At 36.5% G+C, this 18,220-nt stretch overlaps 1 protein-coding gene across 3 annotated transcripts in view; it reads left to right on the forward strand.

Annotated features, from left to right (window-relative positions):
* dlg5b.1 (discs large MAGUK scaffold protein 5b, tandem duplicate 1) overlaps window positions 1-18,220 on the forward strand; it is a 49,424-nt gene that overhangs the window by 21,430 nt on the left and 9,774 nt on the right. Inside the window, exons 9-26 of one of the 3 annotated variants that reach the window (XM_089122418.1) lie at window positions 1,657-1,841; window positions 2,728-2,853; window positions 3,079-3,211; window positions 4,162-4,289; window positions 4,360-4,535; window positions 4,615-4,718; window positions 5,706-5,798; window positions 6,754-7,578; window positions 9,086-9,188; window positions 9,289-9,424; window positions 9,496-9,617; window positions 11,101-11,181; window positions 11,295-11,454; window positions 11,840-11,917; window positions 14,143-14,305; window positions 14,386-14,519; window positions 17,140-17,274; window positions 17,728-17,893. In XM_089122418.1, coding sequence (XP_088978544.1) covers window positions 1,657-1,841; window positions 2,728-2,853; window positions 3,079-3,211; window positions 4,162-4,289; window positions 4,360-4,535; window positions 4,615-4,718; window positions 5,706-5,798; window positions 6,754-7,578; window positions 9,086-9,188; window positions 9,289-9,424; window positions 9,496-9,617; window positions 11,101-11,181; window positions 11,295-11,454; window positions 11,840-11,917; window positions 14,143-14,305; window positions 14,386-14,519; window positions 17,140-17,274; window positions 17,728-17,893 — 3,048 coding nt within the window. The remainder of the gene's footprint in view (window positions 1-1,656; window positions 1,842-2,727; window positions 2,854-3,078; window positions 3,212-4,161; window positions 4,290-4,359; window positions 4,536-4,614; window positions 4,719-5,705; window positions 5,799-6,753; window positions 7,579-9,085; window positions 9,189-9,288; window positions 9,425-9,495; window positions 9,618-11,100; window positions 11,182-11,294; window positions 11,455-11,839; window positions 11,918-14,142; window positions 14,306-14,385; window positions 14,520-17,139; window positions 17,275-17,727; window positions 17,894-18,220) is intronic. The other 2 variants (XM_039650572.2, XM_039650580.2) reach the window with 2 other exon arrangements.

Here is an 18,220-nt window from a genome sequence, read left to right on the forward strand (position 1 = left end):
CAGTTATTAATTACTATATTCTATATATATAATTAGCCTTTGTTTTATCCCCAACTTTAAAGGGTTAACTAAACCCCTGGTCAGAGCCTGACTCCACCCACTGGCAATAATTGAAAATGCTGAAAAAGTGGGCAGACCCCAGCGGAGATAGAGGGGACGAAATAGATGCTAAAACACTCTATCCTGGTCATTTTCAATACTCACAATTCCAATTCCCGACTCCCTACGGTGGTTTTGACGACACAAGATGGTTTTTATACGCGTGGTGAGCTGAAACCTGCGTACGTCACAAAGTGCGGAACATCCAATAGGAAAATTCAACTGCAGTAGCCACCGTTCAACCTGAAGAGGGCAGCACTAAGACGTTTTTACACCATGTATTGTAGAAATAGAACACTTTATAAACAAATGTCAAAAAAAGTTACTCGAATCAATGCCTGGTTTTAATAAAGATCTATTCTTACAGATCATTAACTAAAAAAAGTTGGTTTAGTGTTTAGTTACTCTTTAAATGCTGTAATATAGGCTATTTTTTGTAATTGCGCCAGAGTTTAGCTTACACACGCGCTCAGTAAGGGATATACCGGTTGGTAGTTAATTAATTGTTTAAAATTTAAACCGTTTTTTTTTTTAGTTGACTAATCGTTTTAAAAATTGAAACCATTTTTTTTAGTCGACTAATCGTTTAAAAAATTTAAACAGTTTTTTTTAGTCGACTAATCGTTTAAAAAATTTAAACCGTTTTTTTAGTCGACTAATCGTTTTAAAAATTTAAACAGTTTTTTTTAGTTGACTAATCGTTTTAAAAATTTAAACCGTTTTTTTTAGTCGACTAATCGTTTTAAAAATTTAAACAGTTTTTTTTAGTCGACTAATCGTTTTAAAAATCTAAACAGTTTTTTTTTTAGTCGACTAATCGTTTTAAAAATTTAAACCGTTTTTTTTAGTCGACTAATCGTTTTAAAAATTTAAACCGTTTTTTTAGTTGACTAATCGTTTTAAAAATTTAAACAGTTTTTTTTTAGTCGACTAATCGTTTTAAAAATTGAAACCGTTTTTTTTAGTCGACTAATCGTTTTAAAAATTGAAACCGTTTTTTTTAGTCGACTAATCGTTTTAAAAATTTAAACCGTTTTTTTTTTAGTCGACTAATCGTTTTAAAAATTGAAACCGTTTTTTTTAGTCGACTAATCGTTTTAAAAATTTAAACAGTTTTTTTTTAGTTGACTAATCGTTTTAAAAATTTAAACCGTTTTTTTTCCCCCCGACTAATCGTTGCGGAGGACAAGACCTTGGTCGACTAAGGATTTCTTTGGTTGACTACAGCCCTAGTTTTCTGTTAACTAAATGCTTTTTAATCTTCGCTATTGCTTCAGTGCAAACGAGCGAGCTGTTATTTGATGTGTAGTGACGGTTATGTTCAAGTAAGCCAGATATGAGCAGATTATACGCAATACACTGTTTTAAAAAAATTATGTCTCATGAGTTGAGTATTTGTGCTAAATCTGTCTTCCGCAGCAAAGAGGCTAAACATAATAAGTAACGCGCAAAATTGTCTAGTGATTTAACAGCGCTACCCGCCACAGCTGATTTTTACTTCCTGGTTCAGCGCTACCCGCCACAGCTGATTTTTACTTCCTGGTTCTCTCTCTGCAGAAGCAGGACAGTGCAACGCTGGACATTGAGCGCGTCAGTAAGGAGCTGGAGGTGCTGAGGAAACAGTGCGAGGCCGTTTCCGAGGAGCTCCAGGAGGCCGTGCAGGAGGCGGAGGTGGCGAAATGCAGGAGAGATTGGGCCTTTCAGGAGAGAGACAAGATCGTAGCAGAGAGAGAGAGCATACGGTAAGCAGACGCAACCAAAAATCCTTTAAATCTGTCATAAAAGTGATCCAGTTCAAGTATCACGTCATATATGGCCTTATAATTGTTAAAACCCATCCAATTACATATTTTTCAAATCCAACAAGGAAATTATAAACAGATGTAATGGTGTGTAAACAGTATGGAGCTAAAATGGTGTCAAAATCATTTATTTTGTCTACACCAGATGCCGTATAGGTCATACAAGTTTGACCCATGCTTTTTTGCTTAAAGGTGAAGACCCAACTTTATGTATGTTTTGTAAAATTCCTTTATCTGTCAAACATTTTTTATTAGATTGTCCTGGACTTAACGCAAGCAGGAGGCTCTTTTATGAAGTTACTTCTTTGAAGGACATATTTAATGAGATTATGCCTGAAAAGGTTCTGGATTTTTTTTTTATCATATGTTAATTTAAACAAATATATTGTATTGTTTATATTTGTTTTGTTTTTGTTGTATTTATATGATGTTTGTATTTTTGTAAATGAATTTTTGCCATGAAAATAGCTCTGACTGCTGACATGGCATGAAATAAAATAATCTGAATCTGAATCATTTATTTTAATGTATTTGTCAGAGTCCAAGCATTGAGCAAGGTGTATTGTGTATTGTGAACTAAGTCTTAAAATAGACACACACACACACACGATTTGCAAATACAGTTTAAACAGTCAAGATTGTATTAATAAATTATCATTGCATTTGTGAATCTGTAACTTTGGTTGTGCGTTTGCAAATCTTATTTTGTGAATTATTTTAAAAATGTTATATTTGAGACTATTTTATCTCCATAAAACATTGGCTAAAGCAGAGAGGCCCTATAAAACGATATATTATTATTGCTGTTTGTCTGTGTATGTGTCAGGACGTTGTGCGATAACCTGCGACGCGAGAGGGACCGAGCTGTTAGCGATCTCGCCGACGCTCTGAGAAACCTCGACGACCTGCGGAAACAAAAGAACGACGCGGTGCGAGAACTGAAGGAGCTCAAGTGAGTCTCGCAAACACACACTACCACAGGGAATCTACAGTTTTTGTGGCTTCCTGCCGCGCTACTGAATCTACAGCAAAAGAAATGCGACCAAAGTAGTTTGAGTCCCAAACAAATGACTCTTATTCTTCTGAATAGAATGAACTATCCTCTCAGACCCTCTGTTATCAGGTTGGAGTACATGATGACGTGATGAGGTGAACTTTATCCTAAAATGTGTTTCAGGGAATGCATGGAGGAGCAGCTGGAGAAGGAGGCACGTTTTCGCCAACTGATGGCCCACAATTCTCACGACTCTGCTATCGATACGGACTCGCTGGAGTGGGAAACGGAGACGGTGGAGTTTGAGAGGAGTGCGGTATGTAAACGAGCCCTCAAAGCTGTGACAAACCTCCAAAAATAGTAAAAACGTCTTTGTTAACCCTCTGGGGTTGTTCGTTTCAGAGTCACACTCGGGGTGTTTCGGGTCCAAATGGACCCAAAGGGCGGGATTCATAATATTTTTTATAATATTTTTATATTTACATTTTTTATATTTAAATTTAATTCAAATTTTTATATTTAAATTTTTATAATATAAAAATCGGGTTTTTTATAATATTTTTTTTTTCTTTTTTGGTGTTTTGAGAATTTCAAAAATAAAAAAAAATTATAATTAGTATTAATGCAATAATTATAACAAAATGCCCCCCCATTGAACATAATAGAAAAAATATTTTTTTTAAATTAAAAAAAAAAAAATTTTTTAAAGCTGTATTTCATTTTAGAGTCAAGCCTAGGCCTCATAAAAGCAATTTTTGAAATGAGATGGATGCTATCTGGTGGACAAACTGAGCTTTTTAAAAATGCAAAACACATGTATAATCTGAATTTTTTGGTGTGTTTGTGTATAAAAGTGTGTGTGTGTGTCTGTTTTGCACTCTTGATGTTTTATAGATTCACCCCTTCACTGTTGTGTGCTTTTTTCTCAAGATTGTTGCTGATTTGTAGATTGTACGCACAAAAAAACTCATTTTTGCCAATTTCCCATCATTTTCCATACGGGTCCATTTGGACCCGAACACCCCAAGTGTGACTATTTTTTTTTTAGACTATTCACAGCCTGTCCCCAATTTTTTTGGGGTGTTCAAATACCAAATACCAACTAAGTCACCAAATTTCGGACCATTCCGATGAAGCTGTGATTTAAAAAAAAAATATTTAAAGTATTTAAATTATTCGGGTCCATTTGGGCCGAACAACCCCAGAGGGTTAATTGATGTAAAGCTGAAATATAAATCCTTCAACACATCTCCATCTGTCGTACAGGAGGACATGGATTTGAGTGCTTTTGGTTTTGATATTGCCGAGGGGGTGAGCGACTCGTATCTACCCGGGGATTATGGGATATTCGTGAGCAAGGTGGACAAAGGAAGTATTGCGGAGGGCAGGTTAAGGTGCGTGAACTCTCCGTTCTTCTGTGAAACGTTGGTGTTCGTTTCTAACTGTGGTTTATTCACGCCGCAGAGTCAACGACTGGTTGTTGAAGATAAATGATGTGGATCTGGCCAATAAGGACCGGAAGCAGGTCATAAAGGTGGTGTTCAGTGGAGGCGGGCTCATCAACATGGTGGTCCGCAGGAGGAAGTCTCTTGGAGGAAGGATGGTCACCTCTGTTCATCTTACACTGGCGGGGCATAAAGGTCATATCATGGGTCATCAGCTGGTCAAGCAGATAAACCGCCTTCATCATCTCATCGACTCTCTGTCTCTGTCTTGCAGATTGTGGTGTTGGGTTGGAGAGCGGCATGTTCGTATCGTCGGTTTCTCCAGGCAGTCCTGCAGCCAGGGATGGTTCGGTGTGTCCGGGCGATCGGGTTCTCAATGTGAGTCCACGGGTTCCACGTCACTAGTTTTTCAATTCAGCCTCAGTCGACTTGAGAAAAATCGTTTTTTCTGTAAACTATAGTGCTTAAATGAATTTATATTGAAATTTGCATATACAGTGGTATGAATAAGTTTTGGCACCCATGCTAAGTTTAAGTTGCCTAAAAAGAGGAATAAAAAATCATCTTTTGGATATTGATCTTAATGCTTTAATTAGAAAAATGAGGAAAACTCCAACCTTTAAGGACACACATTTTCTTTGTGAATGAATAATGTATCATAAATAAATAAATGTTTTTCCTTAAAATACAGGGTGCATAAGTCATTGCCCTCTATGTTAAATTCCCATAGAGTCAGGCAGATTTTTATTTTTAAAAGCCAGTTATTTCATGGATCCAGGATAATATGCATCCTGATAAAGTTCCCTTGGCCTTTGGGATTAAAATATTATAAGATTGGCATGGTTTTACTTCAGTTAGCCTAATAGCTGGTTTGATTTGCATTCAAAGATGATCTTATGGAAAGTACCCCATGCCAATCTCTAGGTGTGGTAAATGGTGTGTGATGATGTGGGGATATTTTAATCCCAAAGGCCAAGGGAACTTTATCAGGATGCATATTATCCTGGATCCATGAAATAACTGGCTTTTAAAAATAAAAATCTGCCTGACTCTATGGGAATTTAACAATGACTTATGCACCCTGTATTTTAAGGAAAAACATTTATTTATTTATGCTACATTATTCATTCACAAAGAAAATGTGTGTCCTTAAAGGTTGGAGTTTTCCTCATTTTTCTAATTAAGGCATTAAGATCAATATCCAAAAGATGATTTTTTATTCCTCTTTTTAGGCAACTTTAGCATGGGTGCCAAAACTTATTCACACCACTGTATACTGGCTCATTAGAGTAAACGCAGGCATGTAGTGCACTATTGAGCATATCTGTTGTGATTGTGTTAAGGTTGTTTCATTTTCTCTGGCAGATAAACGGAATTTCACTGGATAATAAATCAGTGAGTGAATGTGAGACTCTCCTGCGGAGCTGCAGAGATTCGCTGTCTCTTTCCCTCCTGAAGGTGAGACATTATTGATCATTATTTATTTCCTTTTGTAAGTGAGAAGTTCGATCTGCTTACTCCTTTCCTGAAGGTTTTAATAGGGGTCTCACGATATATCGCAATACAACAACGCAACAATATGTATCGTGGATAATGACAATATATAATGCGTACAGTTCACCCAAAATGAAAATTACTGTTAGTGAACTACATTAAACTGCTATATATAATGTTTAATAATGCAATGGGGGAATATCTGATTGGAGCCCGACCGATAAAGGATTTTGAAGGCCGATACCGATACAAATATTTGTTGGTTTTAAAATCCGATAATTTTTTGTCCAAAAACACGCAACAAAACATTAACAGGTTTCCCGAACATTACTCATTTGTAGTTATTTATGAGTTTTAACTAAAATAATATGATAATGCATATTAAAAAGAAACTTGCTTCTTTTATTGTCACAACAGATGAACATCAAAATATATTAAAGTTCTGATAAATAAAATACTAATTAGTCCCTACATTGCCTTATAAGCTTCCTGCAATCTGGATCATCAGGATGTGTGGCGCGTTATACACAACAGGGACGGTGTAGAGCGCCCTCTGGTGGACAAACTATACAACTGCAACAATCATGACATGGTTCAAGCGTGTTTCGTCCGTTTTTATTTTATTTTTGAAATATTCATTTATCGGCCATTATAACTGCCGATACCGATAGTTTGGAAAATGCCTAATATCGGTCTGGCTCTAGTTCTGATAATGCCAGATGTTTTATGTTACCAGTACAGAGTGGCCTAATACATCTAGTCAGTGACAGAATGGTGTCTCTATTGTCCTGTGCTTTGGGTTTCAGCACCAAGTCCAAGCCTATTCATGTACACACACTATGTAATATAATTTAGCATTTTAATCAACAGTACATGTTTTGGAGTATTGCAATAATATCGTATCGTTTATATATCCCAGTTTTTCCCACAGAGTCTGTCGGGTCAGAGTATCGCCGAGAGCCAGCGTGACTGCGAAAGGAACTCAAACGGGAAGTCGGCCGATCACCTGCGGCCCTGCAGAAAGCAGCCCACCAGCAACCACTCCGCCCATAAAGACCCGTACAGCCCGACACGTGACGTCGAGAGCGAGCGCGCTCAGCGTGCCTCTCTGTATCGCTCAGACCCGTATCACGAGATCTGCCTGCATCACAACTCCAAACGACCCCTCACCTTTCACCCCGTTTCCCCCGGCGACTGCATCACCGCAGAGGAGAGGCGGAAACAAAGCGGCGGCACGTGGCCGAAAATGGTCGCGGTTGCTATGACGACTGCGGACAGCATCCCGCCGCTCTCTATTTTTAAGACCCCAAAGAAGCGGAAGTCGATATTTGACGCAGACATGTTCAAGCGGCCGGAGACGACGCCGTCCAAGCTGGACTACCTCAGTCTGTCCCAGAAACATTCCCCGCAGAGCTCGTGGGCCGAGGGGTCGCCACAGATGCCGCCCGAGCCGCCCAAACGCAGCGACTCCTTCAAGTTCAAACACAAACCGCAGGGAAGCTCCGCCTCCGATTCCACCATAACCACCGGCTCACCCCCGGCCACGCCCATTCAGACCACGCCCACAGACCAAACCACGCATGACTTTGATAATCGAGACCGCAACGGGAATGTTGTTCAGAGACAGGGGTCGGGGGAAGCGTCTGGACAGGGCGCGGATGAAGCGGAGATGAGGAGAGGAAGACCGAACTCTGCACCCGCTCAGCGCCGGAGCCTCACGCCCCTGAAGATGCCCTTCCCACAGGTGCGGTGCTTTATAAACACTGCTCTTATTCAATATGCACAAACTACACACGATCTACTTCTGTCGACTTTTTCATCAAGTAAATGTCCTCCTAGTATGATTGTACAAACGTTTATGTTTTTAGTAATAAAGCACTTGAAGATTACTTGATTATAGAAAATCTTTAGTATCAAATACGATCATCAGGCTTTTGAGGAAGGTTTATTAGTTCATCTCTCAATCATCATTGTATTGCATTGCATTATAGGTTTTAAAACCACAGAGCTTTGATAAAAGTAGGCTTTTAAACATCATCTTACTATATTATTGGAAGATTTGAGATTTCGGTTCCTTGCCACTGTTGCCTTTGGCTTGGGGATATTCAAATTAAATGACCCATCATACCATTGATCAGCTCTAGATTATCTTTTTTCATGAATAAACAAAACAAACAATGTTATGTTGTCTTGATTGATACTGTGAAGCAGCTTTGATACAATCTGTATTGTGAAAAGCGCTATATAGCAAGCAAGCAAGCAAGAGCACTTCAAATCCCCCCCAAAAATGGACACAATAAATAAATAAATACATAAAAGCCCTACATAACCATACAATAAAACAATAAAAAACAACATAAATATATTTAAAAAACAATAAATAAAACAATATAAATATATTTGACTTGACTTTATATGCTTTTCATCTTACCTTGTTTTGACCATATACATATCAGCATCTGCAGGAAACCGCTTATTTTTGGCTTCTAAATTAAAATGAGCATTTTTCCCCTTCTTATTCTCACTATATCAGACTGTGAGCCATTAAAACCTGATATATCAAATATGATTAGAGCCAGACCGATATATCGACCGGCCGATATTAGGCATTTTCCATAATATCGGTATCGGCAGTTATAATGGCCGATAAATGAATATTTCAAAAATAAAAACGGACGAAACACGCTTTAATCATCTCTCCTTGGCCTGTTATATTGAAAATGTATGTTTTACAAATTGCAGTATGATGTTATCCATTGCTAAATTATGGCTCATCATAGACTAGCTAATGCCACTATCATCAGTGGAAGACCGCTAACGTTAACATTAATGAGCTTGAACCTTTTCTGCCTAAATAAAGTAATGATTACTGTATTTATAACTCGCATATCTCTAGTTACAGTCCCTGCATTGTAAAATGTAAGTTGTACTTGCGAGGAGTGAACATTTAGACATGGAGAAAAAGTATCAAACGTATCTTGTGCAGAAAAGTTAGCTTTTCTTTTACACGTGTGTGAAATCCAACAATATTTAATAAAAAAAAAAACCATCGGCCGATATATCGGATTTTAAAACCCAAAAATATTTGTATCAGTATCGGCCTTTAAAATCCTTTATCGGTCGGGCTCTAAGCATGATACTCAACAATAAACACGCAGGCAAACTTTTTTTTTTTTTTATTTAAAAATAACGTTGTGTAAACCGTTCCAACTAATCAACACATGGTTTATCTTCACTTCTCTCCCCGGCAGAGCTTCTCTCACGAGGACCACTCTCCTGAGCCTGTGGATCTGGTTCGGTTCTCTCCTTTCCGCTCAAATCGGCACAGTTCAGGCTTCTCACCCGCGCAAGCACGTGAGTTTGACACCGAAACCGTGCTCATTTAAAGCCAAAGTTGAGTCTTAAATGAAAAGATGTTGGCGCTGAGTGATTTGTTTGTGTTTGTGTGTTCTAGACACCACTCCCAGAACACTGTCTCCCTACCCGGCCGTCACCGCAGTCATGAGGAACCCAGTGTACAAGGCCTGGAGTCACTGTGTCAAAACCACTAACCCCCCTTCAGTTCCTGCTCACACATACACTCAAGTCAGGTACGCACACACACACACACACACACACATTTATGTGGTCTGTTCTGATCTCTCTGTGTTCTCGACCTCAGTCCGCAGCACCAGGGCCGATGGAGTGTGGATCTCAACCACAAGTGCTCCGGTGAACTCTACGACGGCTCGCGCGGCTCGGGACAGCACAACACCAACTCCCTGCCCTCCAGCGCCAGACTGGGTCTGTAACACCAACCTCCTCTCGTGTAACCGCAGCTTTTGTCATGATCTGTAGTGAGAATAACACGTGGACTGCAGTTACTGCCACTTGTCCACAATAGAGAAGCTTTAACGTCTCCTTGCATTTTTCAGCCAAAGGTAAAGCTTAACATTTGAAAACAAAAAAATCAAGACGGCTAAAATGATTATTATAAGCATTATTATTTTTATTAAACATTCTATTTTTATTTTACTGTACAGTAGTATTATTGTTATATGAATATATTTATTTAGTGGCTTAATTTCTGTAATGTAATAAAATAATACGGTTTACTTTAGAAATTAACAATATTAGTATTGTTATTAAATCCTCTATTTATTTTACAGTAAAGTAGTATTATTACTATATGAATATATTTGTTTAGTGGCTTAATTTCTGTAATGTAATAAAATAATGTGGTTTATTTTAGCAAATAATGACATTATTATTATTATTATTAAATCCTCTATTTATATTTTACAGTAGAGTAGTATTATTACTATATGAATATATTTTTTTAGTGGCTTAATTTCTGTAATGTAATAAAATAATGTGGTTTATTTTAGCAAATAATGAAATTATTATTATTATTAAATCCTCTATTTATTTTACAGTACAGTAGTATTATTACTATATGAATATATTTATTTAGTGGCTTAATTTCTGTAATGTAATAAAATAATGCGGATTATTTTAGCAAATAACGACATTATTATTATTATTATTAAATCCTCTATTTATTTTACAGTACAGTAGTATTATTACTATATGAATATATTTGTTTAGTGGCTTAATTTCTGTAATGTAATAAAATAATGTGGTTTATTTTAGCAAATAATGAAATTATTATTATTATTAAATCCTCTATTTATTTTACAGTACAGTAGTATTATTACTATATGAATATATTTGTTTAGTGGCTTAATTTCTGTAATGTAATAAAATAATATGGTTTACTTTAGAAATTAACAATATTATTATTATTATTATTATTAAATCCTCTATATATATTTTACAGCACAATAGTATTAATGTCGTAATATATTTCTTAATGGTTTAATTGGTTTCATTTAATAAAATTAAAATAATAATAATATTTTATTTTACAAAACAACTTATAATTATTAATAATATCAATAATAAATACGAAATAAAATAATAATAAATAAATAAACAATATAATAATAAATACTTTTTTAAATTAATATTTGTAAATTAGTACAATAGTATTGCTCTACAAAATGATTTCTTTATTGGTTTAGTTTGTATAATTTAACAAAATATATATTTTTAAAAATAGTACTTATTTTGCACCATTATAAGTTTGCACACATGTTGATAATTTCTAATCATACTCAAACATCTGATATTGACAATCACAGTCTAAATTATCCATGATTGGTTATCTCAAGTCTGCGCTCAAGATGTAATTGTGGATCCTGATTGTGTTTGTGTTTGTCCTTAGGTTTGTCTCAGTACCGCGAGCAGCGCATTAAGATTCCCTCCACCCCTCGCTACGCTCGATCCGTTCATGGCTCTGATAGAGGTAAAAATCAGATTTCGAACAGTACACGTAGTCAACACACCACCTGTGCTGTTCGTCGATGATGGATGTACAAATCAAAACATGAATGACTTTGAGAAGTTGTTGTGTTTCAGGATCACTATCTCACTCTGACTGCAGCAGCCCAAGTCTCGTGACTCCGCCCCTTTCTCCTCTAGACGCCGCCTCCTTCACCAGCAGCCAATCACAGGGCTCCATCTCCGCCCACACCAGGCTTTCAGTCAGCCCTGTGCCAATAGATAGGAGAAGGGACAGGTACAATTAGAAATCATAATTTACTCACACTCATTAAAATCTCACCATTTTTTTTCTCTCAATACAACGATTCATAGTAAATAAATACAAAAAGGACATAAAAGCATCATAACAATAGTCCATATGACAATTACAAGTCTACTGAAGTCATGTGATTGATATACTGTATGCTAGAAACAGTTGTTATTCACTCCACACTCATTCACAGAAGCTCTTTTGTGTTTCACGTGAGTAAATGTGGCGCTTCTGTGCTCATCTGACGACGTGTCACAGGCATTCAGGGCCGTCCTCCTCCTCTTCAGCCTGTCTTCCTCTCAGAGTCTGTTTATCTCTATTCTGCTAGTCTGTCTGTTCTTCTGCCCCATTTCTCTCCTTCCTGCTCCAGATGTGCGTTGCGTAACAGGTCTAACCTGAAGCTTTCTCGAGCTCAGAGATCGTGGTTTGCGTCCTTACGGATCCTGAGGTTTGTCCGCTACGCTGAAACGAGCAAACAAACTATGTTTAGGCTCAGTTTTTGCTGTTTAAGTGAATTAATCTGATGTGATTTGCTTTTCTTTCTATGCCATGTCTCTTTAAATACACGCTCAGTCGAAAACAATAAAACTAATTATGGACTATTACTATAGTATTATTAATCACATCTGCAGGCTGTGCACAGAAAACATGCGAGTTCATTTACAGTACGTTTTTATGTACAAAATGTACCTGAAAATTAGGGATGGGCAATGATTAATCGTGATTAATCGCATCCAAAATAAAAGTTTATGTTTGCATAATATATGTGTGTGTAGTGCGTATAATTATTTTGTATATATAAATAGACACACATGCATGTATATACTTTTTAATTAATATTATATAAAATATAAATACTTGATATATTAATAGCACATTTTTCTTAAATGAAGAGTTCAGATGCAAAAGCCTCTAAATGCCATTTGAAATTTTCTTCTTTAATGATGATTTTTATCAAACTTGTATATTTAAGTTCAGTAATTTCACTTAAATAACAATTAATGGGTAATTATCATTGCCATTTAAGTGAAATTACTGAACTTAAATATACAAGTTTGATAAAAATCATCATTAAAGAAGAAAATTTCAAATGGCATATAGAGGCTTTTGCATCTGAACTCTTGAAATATACACATACATGTGTGGGTATTTATATATACAAATTAATTATACACACACATATATTATGTAAACACAAACTTTTATTTTGGATGCGATTAATCGTTGCCCATCCCTACTGAAGATGTGCAGATTGAGCTAAAATGCTACATCTAATGCATGTAATTATATTTTATGAGCAGTAACCGTAAATGGATTATTGTGTGATTTTACCCTTAAAACTGTGGCAAGCAGTTGTTTTTTGTGTTGAATGTAATGTTTTTATATTAACCATTTTTCAATATAATGTATAGCATACGCTATAGAGCTTTATAAGTTTAATATTGCATTTACACTTACATTTGGCAGACGTTTTAATCGCTTTGAAATCATGTCTAGCTTTTTATACACTAAGCGGCCAGTCAAAATTATTTTCTGTTTGGCAGAATGTCACAGACCACTTAACTGTCACCGTCCCACAGGTGGGACGTTTGCCACTATATTTTTTAAACAATAATATCTTAGTAAATACCTTAAATAATATTGACAAACTATATATCATTTGAAAGCTTACAATCTCTAGTTTCCATATTTGGTGACTGATTTTCAAAATATATTACAGAGTAGCCATAATTTATCAATATAAAACAAGAATATTTTCATACTCATAAGGCGTGTTCAGACCTTTATTTTAAAATAGCAGTAAACATGAAAAATCATGAAAAAATGGTAGATACCTCAGTTTGTTTTCATGCCAAAAGTTCAAAAGATAGAATCCATTCAATTATTTTGGAAAAAAAAGGTCTGAAAAGTTTGAAATATCAAGAAAAAAATAATAAATTCACCATTTGTGACGTGGCAGCTAGCTATGACTTACATGCGTGTTCTTTGTATGTGTTTCTTAGAGGTTCAATTCATATCAAAATCTGCCAAACTTCCCATGCTACTTCTGAATAGGATCTCTACTTCAGAAATTGTATGAAAATTGTGGAAATAATGGTTCATATCACTCAAAACACGAATGGAAATGCAGGCGCCCTTATATGGGCAGTAATGGAGTCTGATTGTGTCCTAGTGAAAAAGTTTGGTACTGCGCTCAAACAAAATCTCACTGAAAGCTCATTTTTTGAGATATCAACCTAAAATTTGAAACACAACTTGTTCAGATTTTTGGCTTTGATCTTTCTGCCATTTTAGAGTAGCCCAGGTTTTGAAAATATATATTTTATGTAAAATATGAATAATTAATATTTTTACATTGTACATTTCCATAAACTCAAACTTCTATAACTTTTTTTCTGTTTCACTTTCTTAATTTATTTCACTTCTACAAAAATCTGCCAAATGTCTTCTTTAAAACAAGACCAATCATATGTCTATATTCCAAAGCATTCTTGAATTACAACCATTTAAGTTTGAAATGTGCATTTTCATGTCTATTTAAAAAAGGGGGGGTGACAGTTAACAGGTTAAGAACTTTTGAAGTTTTTTATTTTTTTTATTTTGTTATATTGTTATATTTTGGGTTTTGTGGGTTGATGAAGCCCATATTGTGTGTGTGTTTGGGTGTTTCAGGCCGTACATAGAAGAGCCACGATGTGTCACTATCCCCAAAGGGGCGGAGCCTCTGGGCATCTCCATCGTGGGCGGGGAGAATGGTGGGATTTTTGTTTCCAAGGTAACGGGGGGCAGCATTGCTCAACAGCACCACCTGGAGTTTGGAGATCAGCTGCTCGAGGTGGGTTAGAAAACGCATCGAAATAACGGACTTCCTTTTAAATGGAAAACATGTGAATCTCTCCTTTCGTCTCTCTTTAGTTTAACGGCATTAATCTCAGGAACGCCACGGAGCAGCAGGCGAGACTCATCATTGGGCAGCAGTGTGACATCATCACCATACTGGCACAGTACAACCCACACATGTACCAACTGGGCAATCACTCTCGCTCTAGGTACACACACACACACACACACACACAATAGATGTGACTCTGGTGCTTCAAATTTATTTGTATAGCACTGTCCATTATATGGTTTCAAAGCAGCTTTACAGAAAAGCTTGATACTAATATTAATAACTTAATGCCTAATAGTTGAATTTAGCAGATTAGAGCTGGGCGATAATATAGTTTACATTTTGTGATGACACAAGCGATTTGATTTGCTACATACCATATTGTTCCAACTATAAGATGATGGGTTTTTTTAGATATACATCTCAAAAAAACAACAAAAAAACCCCACTTCTCTTATATTTCCTCAGTTTAAAAGGTTTATTATATCCTCAGAGTTTGAGGAACCCTGGTAGACTTTTACATTGCAATAATATACCTGGAACAATAGGTGGCGCCAAATAAGCGTAAAACAAGTGCGCTAAGAAATGCAGTGTGTCAGAGTGTAATTTTAGTAGATCGCGAGCGCAAAAAGCCTTACTGGACCAGACTTCCCCCGTACGTGATTTTAAGACGTTAAGTCGGTAGTACCAAATTTCTGCTGTTGATGAAATTTTGGTTGGCTACATGATTTTCACTATTAGATGGATAGCCTAATTGTTATATAGGCCTAATTCAAACGGGCTACGGGTTAATATTGCATTTCATTTTTAAATGTGATCATTGGTACATTTTACCAGTGTTTACCATACTTTCACTCCAAAAATGTAAATATTATTTCTAAATAAAAGATTTTCCTTTATAAAACATAAGATTTGGTCTCCTAAAAACCTTCTCGTCGTCTTATAATTAGGGTTGTCTTATAATCTGAACAATACGATCCTAGGCTGTGTTACAGGGTTAAACATTTAGATCATATTAGGGCTGTCAAACGATTAATCGCATCCAAAATAAAAGTTTGTGTTTACATAATATATTGTGGGTTAGGGTTGGGAATCGTGAGAAATTTTCCGGTTCCGGTTCCGATTCCGGTTCCGCCAAACGATTCCGGTTCCGGTTCCCATTCAATTAAAAATATTAGTAAGAGAAAAATCCACAATCCTTTTTGTGTTTATTTCTTATAGTACATGACAAATTAGTTTAACAGACTGGTTATGTAAACAAACTCAAAATATTATTAAGCAATCTTTGCAAAAAAAAAAAAAAATTATATATAAAGGAAATTAAAAAATTCTGCATTCTCTATAATAATTTAGACCTCTCCTTTATTGTATCTCCAACAGTGAAAAATACCCTCTCAGAAGGAATAGTATATGCTTTAACACACATATGTGTGTAGAACAGATTATTTTTTAAAACGGTTTGAATGATTGATTCATAAAGACTTTACTTATTTCATTACTGGATAAATCGGTGCTCTAGCAGTTAATAAACAGAACTGCATGCGTCTTGCGGAAGAACATTGTTGCCGGAGCTACTTTTCTCTGTTTATGTCCATGACGAGTCACGCAGGCATTGGGCTACTCCGCAGCAGCTGCGATCCGCCGGCCAGTCTAAAGAAGTCCGAGTATTAACGCTTATTACAGGCTTTACGTAGTGATTCAAGATAAGACAAAAACACGGTTTGAAAAAAAAAAACATTATGATGCACTCGCTCATTGTATATATTTTGTAAATTCTGAACACAAAAAATATACGGACTGCATCTGTTTTGACCACTACTGTCAATGTTTACTCAAACTATAATCTGACTAATTCTGTAACGGAAATCATTTGAATATGTGAAACAAATAAATATTGAGACTGTGTGATTGTAAAGCAGTTTCATATCGACAACTGCTCTCTCTCTCTCTCTCTCAGCGCAAATAGATTTGAATGTAGGCTAGAGAGTGACTCGGCGGTCGGCGCGCGCAGCGTGCGTGTGTCTGTGTGTGACAAATGCAGCGCGTGTGAGAGCAAATCGCAACTTCAGTGGTGAAGTTTTTGTCATTTAGGAATAAGACGGCGTCTTCTACTCCCAGCACTTCGCCCACATGATGATATCGCATCGGCATCAGAACCGTTTTCGGAACCGAAACTTAGGAATTTTGCACGGTTCCGGTATTTTTTCAAAAACACAACCGGTTCTGGAAAAGAACCGGTTCTCGGTTCCCAACCCTATTGTGGGTGCACTGTGTATAATTATTTTATATATATAAATACACACATGCTTGTATATATTTAAGAAATATTTTCATGTATATACTATATATAGATTTATATATAATTTATATTATATATAAATATAAATATTTTATATATAAATAATTTTTTTTCTTAAATATACATGCATGTGTGTGTATTTTTATATATATATATATATACAAAATAATTATACACAGTGCACCCACATATTTTACGTAAACACAAACTTTTATTTCGGATCGATTAATCGCGATTAATCATTTGACAGCCGTCATGGCATAATATTCATTCCTTCAATGAGCTCATTGTTTTTGCCTGTTATTATTACATTGTTTAAATTAATAAATTTTTTGCTAATTGTGATTGTGTATATGTACGTTTCTGAAATACACAACCTATGATAACAGAACAGATCACTCTAAATTGTAATGTGGACTAAATGTGAATTGAATTGAATTGATTAATAATATTTACATATGTAAACCAATGCTGCCAGCTCCCGGATGGAGTCGTCCATAAGCTCTCACTCCACGCCCGGGACGCCCGAGACGCTCAGCGAACAGGACGAGGGCACCGTAACTCCGCCCTCCAAACAGGCCACGCCCACATCCAGCCCTCATAGCGCCGGCAGGTAAAAAACACATTATTTATCTATCGCTGGTCAATTGTAGTTATATAGCACATTTACAACAGCCTTACAGAACAAGAAGATTAAATGAAGATATAACAAAAATAAGCAAAAAATAAGAGTAAAACTGGAGTAGCAAATATAAATGCAGTTTTTCAAAGTTTTATCACGCTGATGTAAGTTTAAGTGTCTGTTATTTTTAATAAGTTTGGCCTTAGTTATTCGATGCTATAAAAACGGGGCTGTGACGTCATGATTGACAGCTTCTCGAAACCTTTTTTTGGGGGATTTTCGGGAGGAGATTGGAGCTTCAACTCTGCCTCACGCTCGCTAATGCGCAGAATCAGGTCCCAAAGGAGAAGGGGCGTCGTCCATCTTTTTTTTTACAGTCTATGGTGTGTACATGTCCACTGCTCTGATTGGTTTAACTGCGCCGTCTGCTCTGTGATTGGCCAGGGATTGGAGTGAGGGCAGGAAACATGCGGAGCCGAGGCAGGTGGTGCTGAGGAAGACTCAGGTGGACCCGGGGTTGAAGATCTGCGGAGGGAACCTGACGGGGGTGTTTGTTGAGGGCCTCGAAGAGGACGTCGACGGCCTGCAGCCTGGAGACCTCATACTGGAGGTACGGAAGAGACGTCACACACATCTGAGGCGGTATACCGGTTCATATTTTCGTTATGATATCAATTTTTTAATATACTGCAATAGCGGTGTATGGACACAGTTTCGGACACAGTTTGAGAGGGTCTTTTCACTGTGTTACTGAGCGTGACGGTTAAGATGGAGGGGTTAAGCTATAATTGAAAACTGTCAAATTACATTACAGTGCTTCACAATATCAACACTGCCCGCCTCAAATAGATTTTCCAAAAGACATCGTTGAATAAACATGAGCACTGCACATTTCAAAGTCAAAACGTGGCACGGGTGTGTTTAAATGAAGGGAACT

This window comes from Pimephales promelas, chromosome 17 (genome assembly GCF_988280905.1).
Source record: "Pimephales promelas chromosome 17, fPimPro1.hap1.1, whole genome shotgun sequence".
Taxonomy (NCBI): Eukaryota; Metazoa; Chordata; class Actinopteri; order Cypriniformes; family Leuciscidae; genus Pimephales; species Pimephales promelas.